This window comes from Myodes glareolus, chromosome 7 (genome assembly GCF_982192425.1).
Source record: "Myodes glareolus chromosome 7, mMyoGla1.1, whole genome shotgun sequence".
Taxonomy (NCBI): domain Eukaryota; kingdom Metazoa; phylum Chordata; class Mammalia; order Rodentia; family Cricetidae; genus Myodes; species Myodes glareolus.
The window spans coordinates 4,509,147-4,522,702 of NC_142032.1; the positions used below are offsets into that span (position 1 = coordinate 4,509,147).

General features: G+C 47.2%; 1 protein-coding gene across 6 annotated transcripts in view; it reads left to right on the plus strand.

Moving 5' to 3' along the window:
* Nucleotides 1–13,556, plus strand: part of Ablim1 (actin binding LIM protein 1) — a 285,120-nt gene that overhangs the window by 168,572 nt on the left and 102,992 nt on the right. For all 6 annotated transcript variants that reach the window (XM_085694144.2, XM_085694146.2, XM_085694145.2 and 3 more), the window contains exons 3-4: nucleotides 4,633–4,816; nucleotides 7,530–7,639. In XM_085694144.2, the coding sequence (XP_085550270.2) occupies nucleotides 4,633–4,816; nucleotides 7,530–7,639 (294 nt within the window). The remainder of the gene's footprint in view (nucleotides 1–4,632; nucleotides 4,817–7,529; nucleotides 7,640–13,556) is intronic.

Sequence of the window (13,556 nt, forward strand, 5' to 3'; positions counted from 1 at the left end):
CCCTGTCCAGGAAACTGCCAAGATCTGGGAAAGTAGTTCTTGCTTCATGGACACGGAGTTTCAGCCTGTCAAAAAGAGCTCCTTTTCCCAAATTCTGTGGATGGATGGTGCATGCTACCACATCTGTGTGTTTGCATGCCATTGAACTGTCCACCCACAACCGTGTGGATGCACACAAGCCCTGAACTGTCTGCTGCCAAACCATGTGGATGCACATGTGCCCCTGAACTATCAGCTATCACACCGTGTGGATGCGCATGCGCTACTGAACTGTTGACTTAAAAATGACTGAAATGGTGACTCAGATGTTCTGTACATGTTTTCACAACTAATAGGAATTTTTTAAAATGTGCCGATTGGCAGGTGTGTAAAAATTAATTCTTCACCTTCCTGAGACAGTCAACTTTAATAGTCCCATTTTGTGAGCTCTCTCTCTCTCTCTCTCCTTCTCTCTCTCTCTCCCTCCCCCCCCTCTCCCCCCCCCCTCTCGTTTATAAAAGCACATGTAGAGGTCTCTCAGCATTGAGTTCCTAATGTTCTTCACTCTGTAATCTTCCTTCTCACTGAGTGATAAATCACCAGCGATGATTGGTCTAACCCACTATAGTGCCAACCCTCTGACTCACCAAACCATGATTGATTCGTCTGTTTGCTCTGCTGATGGGAATTCAGGCTGTTGCCGGTTTTCAGTGAATTCTTTTCCTGGCAACAGAAGCACTGTTTTAATAAAATTGCTTCCATGCAGGAGGGCAATGCTAAAGCAAGAAGTTAGGATAGGATCAGATCCCAGAGATGTGCACTGGGGAAGTAGCCTGGCTGTTTGAAAATGCTGGTTTGAGATCGTGGATGCTGCTAGAGATTGACAGGGAGCCAGGGTTAGTGGGTGGAAGTACCACAGAGGAGCCCAGGGGACAGGGAAGCTAGCAGAGGCTGCATTTTCGGTAGACATGATGTCTGTGCCTGCTCAGTTACAGCCATGGTCAAAAGAGATCCTGAATATCAGATATTTACATTATGATTCATAACCATAGGAAAATTATAGCTATAAAGCAGCAATGAAAATAATTTTGTGGTTGGGGGTCACCACAAGAGGAACTTTATTAAAGAGTCACAGTGTTGGGGAGGCTGAGAATCACTGCTCTAAATAGAGACCACTGATTGGGAATCCTTTGCTCAAGAATCAGAGTTGAAGGAGGTCTGTTCTCAGGGAGGCCTTGTGTCATATGGGGGAAGGAAATGGTGTCTGGGAGTTCCCTGTGCTTAGGGTCCTTGAGGAGGAGATAAAAAAAGAGACTCCATTACTTCACCGCCATTCTAGTCTTAGGTGACGCCGTGATGCTAAGTAGCTTCTGCTGCGTGGACTTTTCCTGCCACTCCCTGGTGTGTGTGCTGTAGACTCTTGCCCCTTTAAACCATTTGTCTCATCATCTAAACCACCATAAATAATGCTGGAGTTGTTGGGTAAGCCAGCTTGGCTCTGAATTTCAGAGAAAAGTCAAATCAAGTCCTTAACAGGGCACAGTTTGTCGTCTCTCAACTGTGTTGCAAAGTCATTTTGTAAGGCTATGTTAGGTTCTCGAAATCACAGTTTGATTAGAGAGAGCTTGTGTCTATGTCACAAAGCCACGTGAGCCCGACAGAGAAGCCCACACAGAGGCACCCCAAGGGAGCAGTAAGCAGAAAGGACTTTTAAAGGGTTCGGGTTAGCTCCGAGAGGGGCTGTGTGGTCTGTGTCAGCATGAAGGTCACCTTGGTCTGCTCGTGAAGTAGCTGGGACTTTTATTCCCAGCCCAGGTGACTGGAGGAGAACAGAGGCAATGACATCGTCGTTTGCCACTTCTCACAGCTGTGAGAAATAGGCTTAAAGGGACCAGTGAGTCATCAGAATTGCCATGACTCCCAGGAGGGAAGTTGGTGGGAACTTGCCAAGTATGAGGCAGTATTCAAGTTAATTATACTGTGTTCTTCTCTGTATTATATTAGATACATGCTTGCAGGTTCCTGAAGAAAGTATCCAAAGGAGTATAGATAAAGACTCATGGCCGTAAAGTGCTCCCGAAGGTGCATAGCTATAAAATCTCTGAAGGGCTTTCTGAGTGTTCGGTGATGACACCAGCTACCCCACTCCCCGAGGATTGTCTCTGCCATAAGAATCTGTGGTCAGGACTAGGCTAGTCCTTGAGCTCTCAGTGTGAGGACCTCGGATGCAGGAAGAGATGCCGACAGTTCCGGGAGGAGAAAGCCTTTCTGAGAAGATGGTCACAGCATTATTTATAGGGTGGCTGGTTTCCAGCAAATGGTCTTTGTCCATCAGCTGAGGTTACTTAGTTACAGTTTTTAAGAAGGAAGCCAGAGCTACAGAGTTGGTCTAAAGACGGACCAGTGAGTCCTCATGGAAAGCTGTTTGTGGTTTCGGTGTCACCCTGGCTCCTCAGAGTTCTACTGATAGGGGTGGGGGGAGTCACTGAGGTCATGACCTCACTCTGCTACACTACTTATTAGATCAGGGTTCTTAACCTTTTTCTACTCGAAATACTTAATGCCTATGAAATTTTTATAGTACTCTGGGTAGCTAAGTATTTAAAATAAGTTTATAAATCATTTACTGATAATTAATAATAAAGAAATATATTTAAAAACAATTGTTACACATATTTTTTTTACCATACATTGAAGCCTAAAGTGAATGTGTATACTAATAGAATAGTATGCTTGTTTATTTTTTACATAAAGAATTAAATATTGGCTGAATATTTGAGCTGCAGTACAACAAGTGTCTTCAGTGTTCCTCAGAGTTCATCAATATTTTGATTTTATAATCATCAGTGCCGAGAATGCCACACTGCATCAGTGCATGGTACAAAATGGCAGAAGTGCATTTAAAGCCATTTCAGAAGTTATTGGAATTCTGTCCTAATGTCAAGCCAAAATTCATTTAGTAGTTGCTCTTTGTGAAAATCAAGTCAGCAACTGAATCAGGAATTAAAAAAAAATCAAGCACTCAATCTAAAATGGCTTGATCCAAAGATATACTAGTTCAATACTTACATGCATTAGGAAAAAGTCTTTCTTTGTCTTTCATTATTAAACCATTGTTTCTGTAAGAGCAGAAAGCATTGTATGTACAGTAAAAACAAACAAGCACTGCAATCGCTAACACACGGTAGCTGTGAACTGAATGGAGCTGGGTCCCGCTGCATGCGTTTGTCCTGTGTGACTGACGGCAAACACAGGACAAAGTGCAATGTATGTTGTTCAGACTCAAGGTCACAGGGGAGTCTCTCACTGCACCATGGGTGACTGGCACCTCAGACTCAGGCTCACTGCATATTTGATTTGAATAATTTTTGGTCCTTACATGTTCAGAAATGTGTGTGCGTGTGTGTGCACACGCACACACATGAGGCAGGGGTGGGGTGGGATCTCTGTGTAGCCCTAGCTGTCCTGGAACTCATTCTGTCGACCAGGCTGGGCTTGAACGCACAGACCCACCGGCCTCTCCCTCATGTTCAGAAAAGTTTCATTGTGTCTAATTTCTTCTTGCAACCCCACCTTCAGTTATACGACCCCACTCCTTTTAAGACTATTAATGAACCACCAGAACTGTGTTCTTGCAGGTCCCTAGGAGAGCAACTCAGTACCCCGCTCAGTCTCTGCTGGCCTGAGGGTCCGCTCTAGCTGCTTCTCAGAAGACCAGAAAGGGTTCTAGATGCTTTCCTGAGGCGGCCCTTCCTTGTCTGGCGGTCACCTAACCTTGGAATACAGAGGCTAAGGTTGGAGCGGCCTAGCATTAGCTGTCGCTTCCCTGGCATCTGACAGGAGATTACCGTTATCAGGGAGCTGCTCCAGGCTTTATTTGTGGACAAGTTGTGACCTGCTTGGGTTTTGTCTGAGCGTGCAGACTGTACCAGGTCCCTGGCATCCCCACTTTCTCCACCACATTCTGTGATCCACATCTATACAGTCTGGAAAGGGTCGCCTAAACCCAGACACATCAAAGATTCTCTTTACGTGTTCTGAGATCACGAGTGACAGTTTTCTGTTGGACTTGTCCCCTGTCCGTCCCTCTCTGGCTTGCCCGTTTTCACTCCCCCAATGACACACACATGATTGGTACGTCCTGTTTGCCGTATGAAGAGCCAGCTCTAGCCCTGGCTGCTTTGGGGAAGTATTTCCAAAGTGTGAGCACCCAGTCCCTGGAAACTTCAGCTGTCGCAGTTGCTGCAGGAGGAATTTATTACTCAACGATCTTGGCCCAAATCAGGTAGCTGTATGGACAAGCTGTGGGCACCTTTCCTAATAGCGCTGCCAGGGACACCTTGGCTGGCATCTGAGAGCCCAAAGGCAGCATACCTTTCCATCAAAGACTGACTTATTGCTGCTGAGTCTTAGACACACCACTGGGGCCACGACGACGCAGCCAGTGGATTTTACTTGCATGAGATATTGCATAGCTCCTAGGGGAGGGGACAGCAGAAAGGCAGAGCCCGATAATAAATAACTCTTTGTACCAGTCCCCTCCCCTGTCCCCAAACTGCCGAGAGCACAGGGAGCCACCAGCATCTGGCAGACGGCAAATGCTGCCCAGAAATTTGGCAGGCGCTGACCAGTTGTAAACTTGTCTTTCTACAGTGTGCGGCTGCGACCTGGCCCAAGGAGGCTTCTTCATAAAGAACGGGGACTATCTGTGTACCCTGGACTACCAGAGGATGTACGGGACCCGGTGCCATGGCTGCGGGGAGTTTGTGGAGGGCGAGGTGGTCACTGCCCTGGGCAAGACCTACCATCCCAACTGCTTTGCCTGTACCATCTGCAAGTAAGTGGCCATCTTTCCCCAGCCTCTGGCTCCCTCCAACAGAAAAATGCAGGTTTTAGCCGCTGAAGCTTCTGACAGCCGCCTCTGGTCCTGAGTGGTGCAAGGTCTTAAAGTAACCCCTTCCCAGCATGTCTCTCCTTGCTGTCTGTTCATTCTCGGTTAAAGCACAGTACAGTTGGAAAACTTTATCCGTATCCTCCGTACAGCCATGTGATAGCTGTTAAGTGGCAAAACCTCATTCCCAAAAGGACCTGGACTACACAGTGGGGGGGACCTTGACTACACAGTGGGGGGGACCTGGACTACACAGTGGGGAAGGGACAGGAACAGTTGCTTGGAAGGAAAATGCTCACCCGGAAATGCCAGTGACTAGGTGGGCATGCTTCAGAAGGCCTCTTCTAGCTGGGCATGGACGTATATACCGGTAGTCTCAGCACTCAGAGCGGGGAGGGGGAGGCTGGCTGGAGCCCAGGCATTCAAGACCAGTCTAGCCAATGTAGCAGGACTGCCTCTATCTGAAGATGAAATGCTATCTTTACTGTAGTCTGGCAGTGGCTCGTGGGCCAAATCATTAGTCTTTAGGTTTTTTTGCAGGGGGGATGTTGTTTGCTTTGTTTTTTGAACAGTGTCTCATTATATAGCTCTGACTGTCCTGGAACTCACCATGTAAACCAGGCTGGCCTCAAACTCAACAAGATCTGCCTATCTCTACCTTTCACATGCTGGGGTTGAAAGCATGCATCCTGTGCCTGGCTATAGGTTTTTATTTTAAAGACAGTTTTATTGGCTATTTTTTCACATAGGGGTTTGAACTCCTGTCAGGTACAATGGCAGGGTTGAGGATTCATAGCAGAGACCAACGGTCTACGAAACCTAAAGAGACTCTCCTGGTGGATGTTTTAGGGAAAGTTGTGCCGGCTGCTGATTGCTGGGCATCTGTAGAGCACATGATGACATGTATGAAAATGATTGGTCTGAGGGAAGGAAGCTGACACGGGGGCGGAGTGTGCTGTTCTTGTGTTTCGGGAGTCGCACATTATAAAAAGAAGATGACTCTGACCCTCTGGTACCATGGAAATGGGGTCCAGACTCAGGCCAGGTCAGCCAGACTCCAAGGGTACTGCATGCGAAGGCATGCTTGTTGTCAGGGCCTCACAAGAGCGACTCAGCCATAGACAGTGAGCCCCTGTTCTTGCCCCTAGAATCTTGCTTGCCTCATCCAGGTCCTATCCCTGAGTGCAGACCAAAGAGCCCGTGTTTGTTGTGTTGGGTTTACGGGCCCTTACTCTCCGCACCGAATGGACAAGAGGCCGGTTCAGGGTTAGCAAATGAAGTGCAGCAAGAGGTCACTCAGCACCAGAGTATAGTTTTAATTATTAACACAGTTCTAAGTCGGGCTGACAAAGGCTGTCCCTGCCTGTGCCCTCTCTTTATCTGTCCCATGCAAACAGACAGTACCACTTCAGAGAGGGGGACACTGATCTCCTGAGGACTTTCAACATTTGAAGGCCTGAGACTATAATATCCCCTGATACCCTTGATGACCGGTATCAATCATGTTGGTGGTATTAAGTCCAGATGTACCTGTGAGTGTTTATTACGCTTAATTACCAGTGGTAGGCCTTGGAGATAGGAGTTAAGGGGCTGTGAATGTGCGGAGGGTCAGAAGGCTTGGTTTTGCACCAGACTGGCAGCTCCTGGCTCGTTCATGTTGTCTGGTCTGGTGAGTTCCACATTTCCTGATTGACCAGCTCCCACATTAGAAAGCTCACGTTGATGAAGAGCGATTGGTAAACCGACTCATTGCGAGTAACAAGCACGGAGACCCGACATTCCTGCAGAAGGTGTGCTGTGTGCTCTTACTGATGAGCCTAGTGGGGAAGGAACTTGTCTGTTTGAAAGGAGACTGCAACTGAGTTTTAACTTTGTTCTATTTTATGTGTATGAATGCTTTACCTGAAAGTAGGCCTGCTGTATGCATGCCTGGGGCCTAGGGAGGTCAGGAAAGGCAGCGAATCCCCTGAAACTGGAGTTATAGATGGCTCTGAGCCTCTGTGTGGATACCAGGAACCCGGGTCCTCTGCAGGGCCAAGTGCCCTTAACCACTGAGCAGTCTCTCCAGGCTGCTGATTCTCAAACAGACGTTTATAGCGGCCTGGCCTATCACCTGTAGCTTATGAGAGACTGGGGTCCCCACTACTTTGCAAGTTCAGAAGTCCAAAGAGGACAAAGTCTAACTCAGTTTAGTTACCAAAACCCACAGGGGACCAAAAAGGCTCCTGCTCTTCCTGTCAGCATTCCTCTTAGGGATGTGTGCCGGACTTCAGTGGGAATTGTGGCATTTAAAACAGGTTTTGGTTTTTGGTTTTTGGTTTTTTTTTCATGAAGAATCTCCTTATGGAAGTCATTACTCTGTGGGCCCTGAGGCGATTTGTGCCAAAACCCCCCCCCCACACACACACACACACACACTGTAGAGTGGAACTAAATCACGCTACTTTCCAGTCAGGGAGCCTCTTCACCTCATAATGAAGCACGTGTATTTGTTTGGCCCGTGACCAGCTGGCAGGCTTAGGCATGGCTACATTTCAAACATTCAGGCTGGTGCGCCTCCAAGAAATCAATTTGTACCAGAGGGGGAGCGGGCAAGGAGTAAGAAAAGGGAATGAAATCGCTGGAATGACTTTGAGGGCAAATGTCTTTCTGTCTCCAGACGCCCATTCCCACCCGGAGACCGAGTCACATTCAATGGGAGAGACTGCCTTTGTCAGCTCTGTGCGCAGCCGATGTCTTCCAGCCCTAAGGAAGCCACCTGCTCCAGCAGTAAGTGTACCGCGACCACTCCCAGAAACGCCGTTGTGGTTCAAAGGTGGCTCAGGAAGATGCCTTCCTTTGGAAAAGTCCTATTCACTGGCACCAAGTGTAGTCCTATCTAGGGCATTTTCCCCATATGGAAAAACATCGTGTGGTGTTTACTGAAACCCAGGAAGAGAGCAGCATCGTCACTGTATCAAAAAGACTCAAATGGAATTAGACATCAGGCTGTCCATTTTGACAGCCAGCTGGGGAAATAGTTATGAAACTTTACATTTATTTGATCTTCACTGACTACCCAAAATGTATGTCATCCTTCATGCTGAAGATATAACCTTGGGCCAAATGAATTCTCTCACCCTCAGGAGGTTTGCTTCCTAGTGAAAGAATGTAGACAGATTCCCACAGAAAATACCTAATCCGTGAAGAAAGCCAGTGTATAAGATAAGGCTTTCTTTATGTGGGGCAGTCAGAGAAGACTTGGGTAGAAGGCAACACCTACGTAAGTATACGTTTATCAGGGGATCTGAAATTCTCTATGATAAGATTTCATCTATGGGAATCCAGGGAGAACACCCCATAATAGACTCTTTCTGAATACGCTGGGCACAATGTTGGACGGATCAATTAGTAACTATCATCGTCAATATATTCTGGCCCTGGGGACTGAACTAGGAAGTCGTTTCAGCTCTTCCCCGGGGCATCAGGAAATGAGCCCAGTATATGCCTTCGTGTCTATGGATTTTTGACAGCCCAAGGGAGACTTGGAATAAATATCCCCTCTCCCCTTCCTCTAGCTCTCTGAGTCCTAGTACCTAAGAGTAAGGTCACCATCTTCTATTCTGGATGACTCCTACACGGTGTATAGCAGCGAGCCCAAATCTTCCCATTACTGTGGAAATCTTTCTCTTTACTACAAGTAAGAATGTTCTGACCACTCGCAGGGGCTAGATTTGAGCATTGGGAGGAAAGGAGAAATACTGTATGTCCACATGACAAGAGACTGAACCGGTGTGTTCCTGTGACCTACCACGAGGGGGCAGCAGCGTGGTAAGGAACCCAGTAGACAGTTCTAAGACCTGCTTAGAGCTATGGTATTTGCAGCTTCAGGTCTCTCAGGGCTCTCACTACTCTGCTTAAGAGGAACAGTTGGCCACTGTTGAGCCACCTTGGGGGGAACTGCTCACCCCATCCTCTAGAAGGGCTTAGATGGAAAACACGTTAGTAAAAGCTTCAGAGGGCTTCCCCTGATGACGTGGGAGAGGCTGTGCTCCCATGATGCACTGGGGAGGTCCTGTAGGTCAACCTGTTTTGCTAGGTAGGAAATTGAGGCTCAAGGTCATACTCAAGGTCACTCAACCCTCTACTGACAGGTGAGGGCAGATGCCAGTCTTCTGATACCTGTATGTTTGTTTTCTCGTTTGCTTTATCAAGTACTCTCAATTGTTTAGTTAAGGAAACAGAAGCAGATTCTTCTAAATGGCTTCCACTCACCTCAAGCCATGCAGTTTGGGAACATGCTCCATCGTGTGGTCATGGCTCTACCAAAATGATATATATATATGTGTGTGTGTATATATATGCTTGAGACAGGGCCTCGAGTAAGCCCAGGCTGGTCTTGAACTCCCTATGTAACCAAGGATGCTCTTGAATTCCTGATTTCTTGCTTCCATCTTCCAAATGCTGGGATTACAGGCATGCACCTACCACATTGGGCAGATTACTTTTCTTCCTTTTAGGAAAATACAGTATTTTTATTATTCCCTTGAGAATTTCATATCTAGCATATGAAAATTGATCATATTCGCCTCTCCATGCCTTTTTGTAACTCCCCCTACATCCTCCCCTCCTAACTTAATGCTTTTGCCCTTATCATCGCCCTTCCTGGGAAGAAGTGTGATGTAGGTATCCACTGATGACTGAACACCCCACAGACATTTAGTCCGTGCCTTTGGACCAATGTGTGAGTTTCTGCTTTAACTGATGTCTGCTGCACAGAGAAACCTCTCTGATAAGGCCCAAACACTGCACTAATCTATGTGTGTAGAGATACAAGTGTAAAAATCAATGTGGTACTGTGTCCATTTACCAGGATAGTATTAGTAATTCTCCCATGGAGCCTATGAGCTCCCAGCCATGATTTCTCAGGCAGATTTATAGTACCAGGCTGTTGGTGGAAGTTCCCACAACAACTCCCAAATAAACACACCAAGGCTTAATATTAATTACAAATGCTTAGCCAATAGCTCAGGCTTATTACTAGCTAACTCTTACATTTAAATTAATCCGTATGTTTTATCTATGGCTTTGCTACGTGGCTCAGTACCTGTTTTCAGTATGGCATGTCCATCTTGCTTCTCTCTGTGTCTGTCTGCTCATGATTTCAGACTCTGCCCTTCTTCCTCCCAACATTTTCAGTTTGGCTCTCCTGTCTAACCTTAGCCTGTTCTGCTACTGGCCAGTCAGCTTCTTTATTAAACCAGTCACGGCAACATATATTCACATAGTGTTAAGGAATATTCCAAACCAGATATGTGTTGCCTCCTGTGGCATGGACTTTGAAACCAATTCCAAAGTACAGCTGGTTACTCCTACAACAGCCATGCCTCTCTTGTGCTCATGGGCTTGTCTTGCTATGCTGGTGTTGTTGTATCTCACAGGGCTCACAGCTAGGTACTTATGATGTGCTCATAAAAATTAAGTATCAAAATGTAACTTATGCCCAGATCACAGATGCCTCCACAGACCACCATGGAGACCGAATCCTGTATGTGAAAGCAAAGAACCTCTATTCAAGCTCGAGCATGGACCTTACATCTGCCTGACTGCACAGACAGCGAGCGGTCCACAACTTCGTCTGGCCATCTGTTGGGATGTTGGGATGTTCCCCTTAGATGCTGGCCCTCCCTGGCTGGTGTCAGCTTATGGATTTTCCTGGAACCCAGTGCAGCCTGCCAGTAAATCAGGAAACGCAGGCCTGCTTTTCAGCTGAGTTTTATTAAGTGTCATGGCAGCCGTGTGACCACGCTGTTCTGGGCCCCACAGTAACCAGCTAAAAAAATACTGTGTTTTAGTACCAGCTGTAATGATTCAGCCACACAACATGGCTGACACTTCTGGTCTCCAAGGCCACGCATGTGCAGACAAGCCCTCATGCAGAAGTGCCTAATGGCCCCGGGAATCTTAAAGGACCCTACATAACCCACATGTAGCATGGTTGCATCATCTACATATGATGCAGCTGCGTGAGCCCTTGCACGCATGCATGAGTTCCGTCATCTGTGTATGATGCAGCCACGTCATTCCTCTGTGTGCCTGCACTAGGCAGCCTTTAAAAACTGGACACACCACCTTCAAGCTCTCGCTCTCTCTCGCTCTCTCTCTGCACACTGACCTCACCAGGCCGGTACACACACACACACACACACACACTAAACTCCTAAGCGGGATTGTTGCGAGCTCCGCGTTACCTTCTCACCCCTGCCAGGTAGTTTCACTAGCTTTAACCATAATTGCTTATGCACAAATCGTTGGCTCAGATTTTATCCTCTGCTTCCACTGAATGAAATCCCACCCCAGTGCAACTGTTTCATCCAAAACATTTTTGTTTTTAAGAAGTTCTTATCTGTTTAGACCAAAAGGTATGGCTAGGCCGTGATGGCATCTACGAAGGAAAGCTCGTATCTGGTTATAAACATGCTAAGTCCCCAGTCTAAGCAGGCCCACAATTCTAGAGTACTGGGAATTGTCAGCAACTTTCTGAACGTCGCTGGCACGTAATTGGACCACATTTGGTTGCTATTTGTAGTTCTCCAAGAATTGCCTCAACTTCAAAACTGTTCTGCTCTGACAGCCATTTCTATCTTTAAAGAGAAAAAAGACGTTTTACACTTGGCAAGAGGCTTCCTGAGAAGCAGAGCCTGACTCTGTTGGTGTGAAAGTCCCCTCGTTAGCGTTCACAGCCCCTGAGCTCCACCAGCGAGCCATGGCCCCTCTGGCCTTCAGGCTGGAGCCTCTGAGCTGTCCCAGCTGCTCTGTGTATCCTGCGGCTGTGTTTCCTCATGGCTCAGTGGGAAGCAAAGACCACAGGAGCCTGGCAGAGGCGAGCAGGGGGAAAAGGAAGCCACAGAGGCAATAAAATTATTCAAAATAATCTGTCCCCTGTTTACTGAATAAAGAGAGGCAGCATTTCTGCCCAACTGCTCTGTGTCTCTCCCATCTGTGCCATTCCGACCTCTGTGCTTCTCTGTGTCTTATGTACATGTGCACATGTGTGTGCAAGTACATGTGTGTACATGTGCACATAGAAGCCAGAGGACAGCCTCAACTGTCATTCCTTAGGTGCTGCCTAACTTGTTTTTTGAATCAGAATCTCTCTCTGGGATTGTAAGCCCCTACCACCACACCCAGCCTCTTTTACATGGACTCCGGGGAGTTGAACTCAGGTCTTGATGCTCGCAAAGGGAGCACTTTACCCACTGAACTACAACCCCAGCCCTCCCCTCCTTCAGTGCTTCTTTCTGTATTCTTACCCTGAGCTCCGATTTGTTTTCTGAGTATTCATGTAGTGCTTACGGTATGCCAGGAATGCTACTTCGTTGCCCCAAATTAGCTCCAAGCACTCTACATGAACTCAAATGGAGGCGATAATGAAAGGTCCCTACAGGACTGTAGGGCATTATAATTAAACTCTTGCACTAAGAGGTTCATGCTTTTTAAAAGCATTGATGGACAGAATAGTCCTGTCCTCGAAGCCTGTTGCCACTCCATCCTCCTGAGTTCACTAGCAGGTAAGGGACTAGATTCTCACGCTTAAAGAGCTAGAGGGGGGCAGAGCATTGCTATTTCAGGTACCCAAGCAGGAGTGGCTGCTGTCTGCACTCAGCCTCCCACCTCAGAGGATGTCTGACTGGAGTCTGATTGTGCGTGGGTTTGGTGGATTGGCATGAGAAGTGCCCACACAAACGCATCCAAGCATGTCTTTCTGTTTCCCCTCCTCTACATAGACCTCTGTCTATAGCAACTTTATTCCCCTTGCAGTTGGAACGCCGCCAGGTAGCAGGGCAGGCTCTGATTGGACAGGATTGAAATCAGTTCAGATGGAGTGATGCCTTTGCTTTCCAGAGGAGGGAGACATTCTCCGTTCCTTGACTTTTCTCATGGGTACATCTTTTCATAGTTGTGAGATAAATTTCAGTTCTATTTATGTTCCCTCTGCAAGCATGTGCAGGTTGCGAGGGACTTGTCTTCTGCAGCACCTAATGATAGAGGCAATGGCAAACTCTTACCTGGGCAGGCTCCTGGCTTTGCCGCTCACTGGCAGCCTCCACCCATGGATGGATGGATAGTAGGCCTCCACAGGATTCCATGAGTAACCGCTTCAGAATCCTGGCCAGTTATAACGTACAGTCCCAGTAACAGGTTACTGTGCAGGCAATGACTTCTTAATTTTTGTGGCATGTATCCACTTTTGTAGATTGGCCCTTTGTCATCTGTTTTTCACGACAGATGCCTTATTCATTCACGTGACATTTTTCTACCAACAAACATGGTGGCTCAGTGAGATGGCTCAGCATATAATACCACACAGACAGGAGGGCCTGAGTTCAAATCCCCAGAACCCACATAGAAACCTGGGCATGGTCACACACATGTGTCTTTAGCACCAGTGCTGGCCAGCAGCCTAGCCTCAGGTTCCATGAGAGACCCTGCCTCCAGGGAGTAACGTCAAGGCTGTTAGAGCAGGGCATGGGTATCCTCCTCTAGCTTCCACTTGTTTACATGGATACCTGAGCCCCCACATACACACATATATCATACATGTACTCATGCACATGCTCATGCATGCACACAAACCCACATGCACAAATACACACACATGTTCACATGCACTTGTGCACACACATACATGAACACATGCACATAT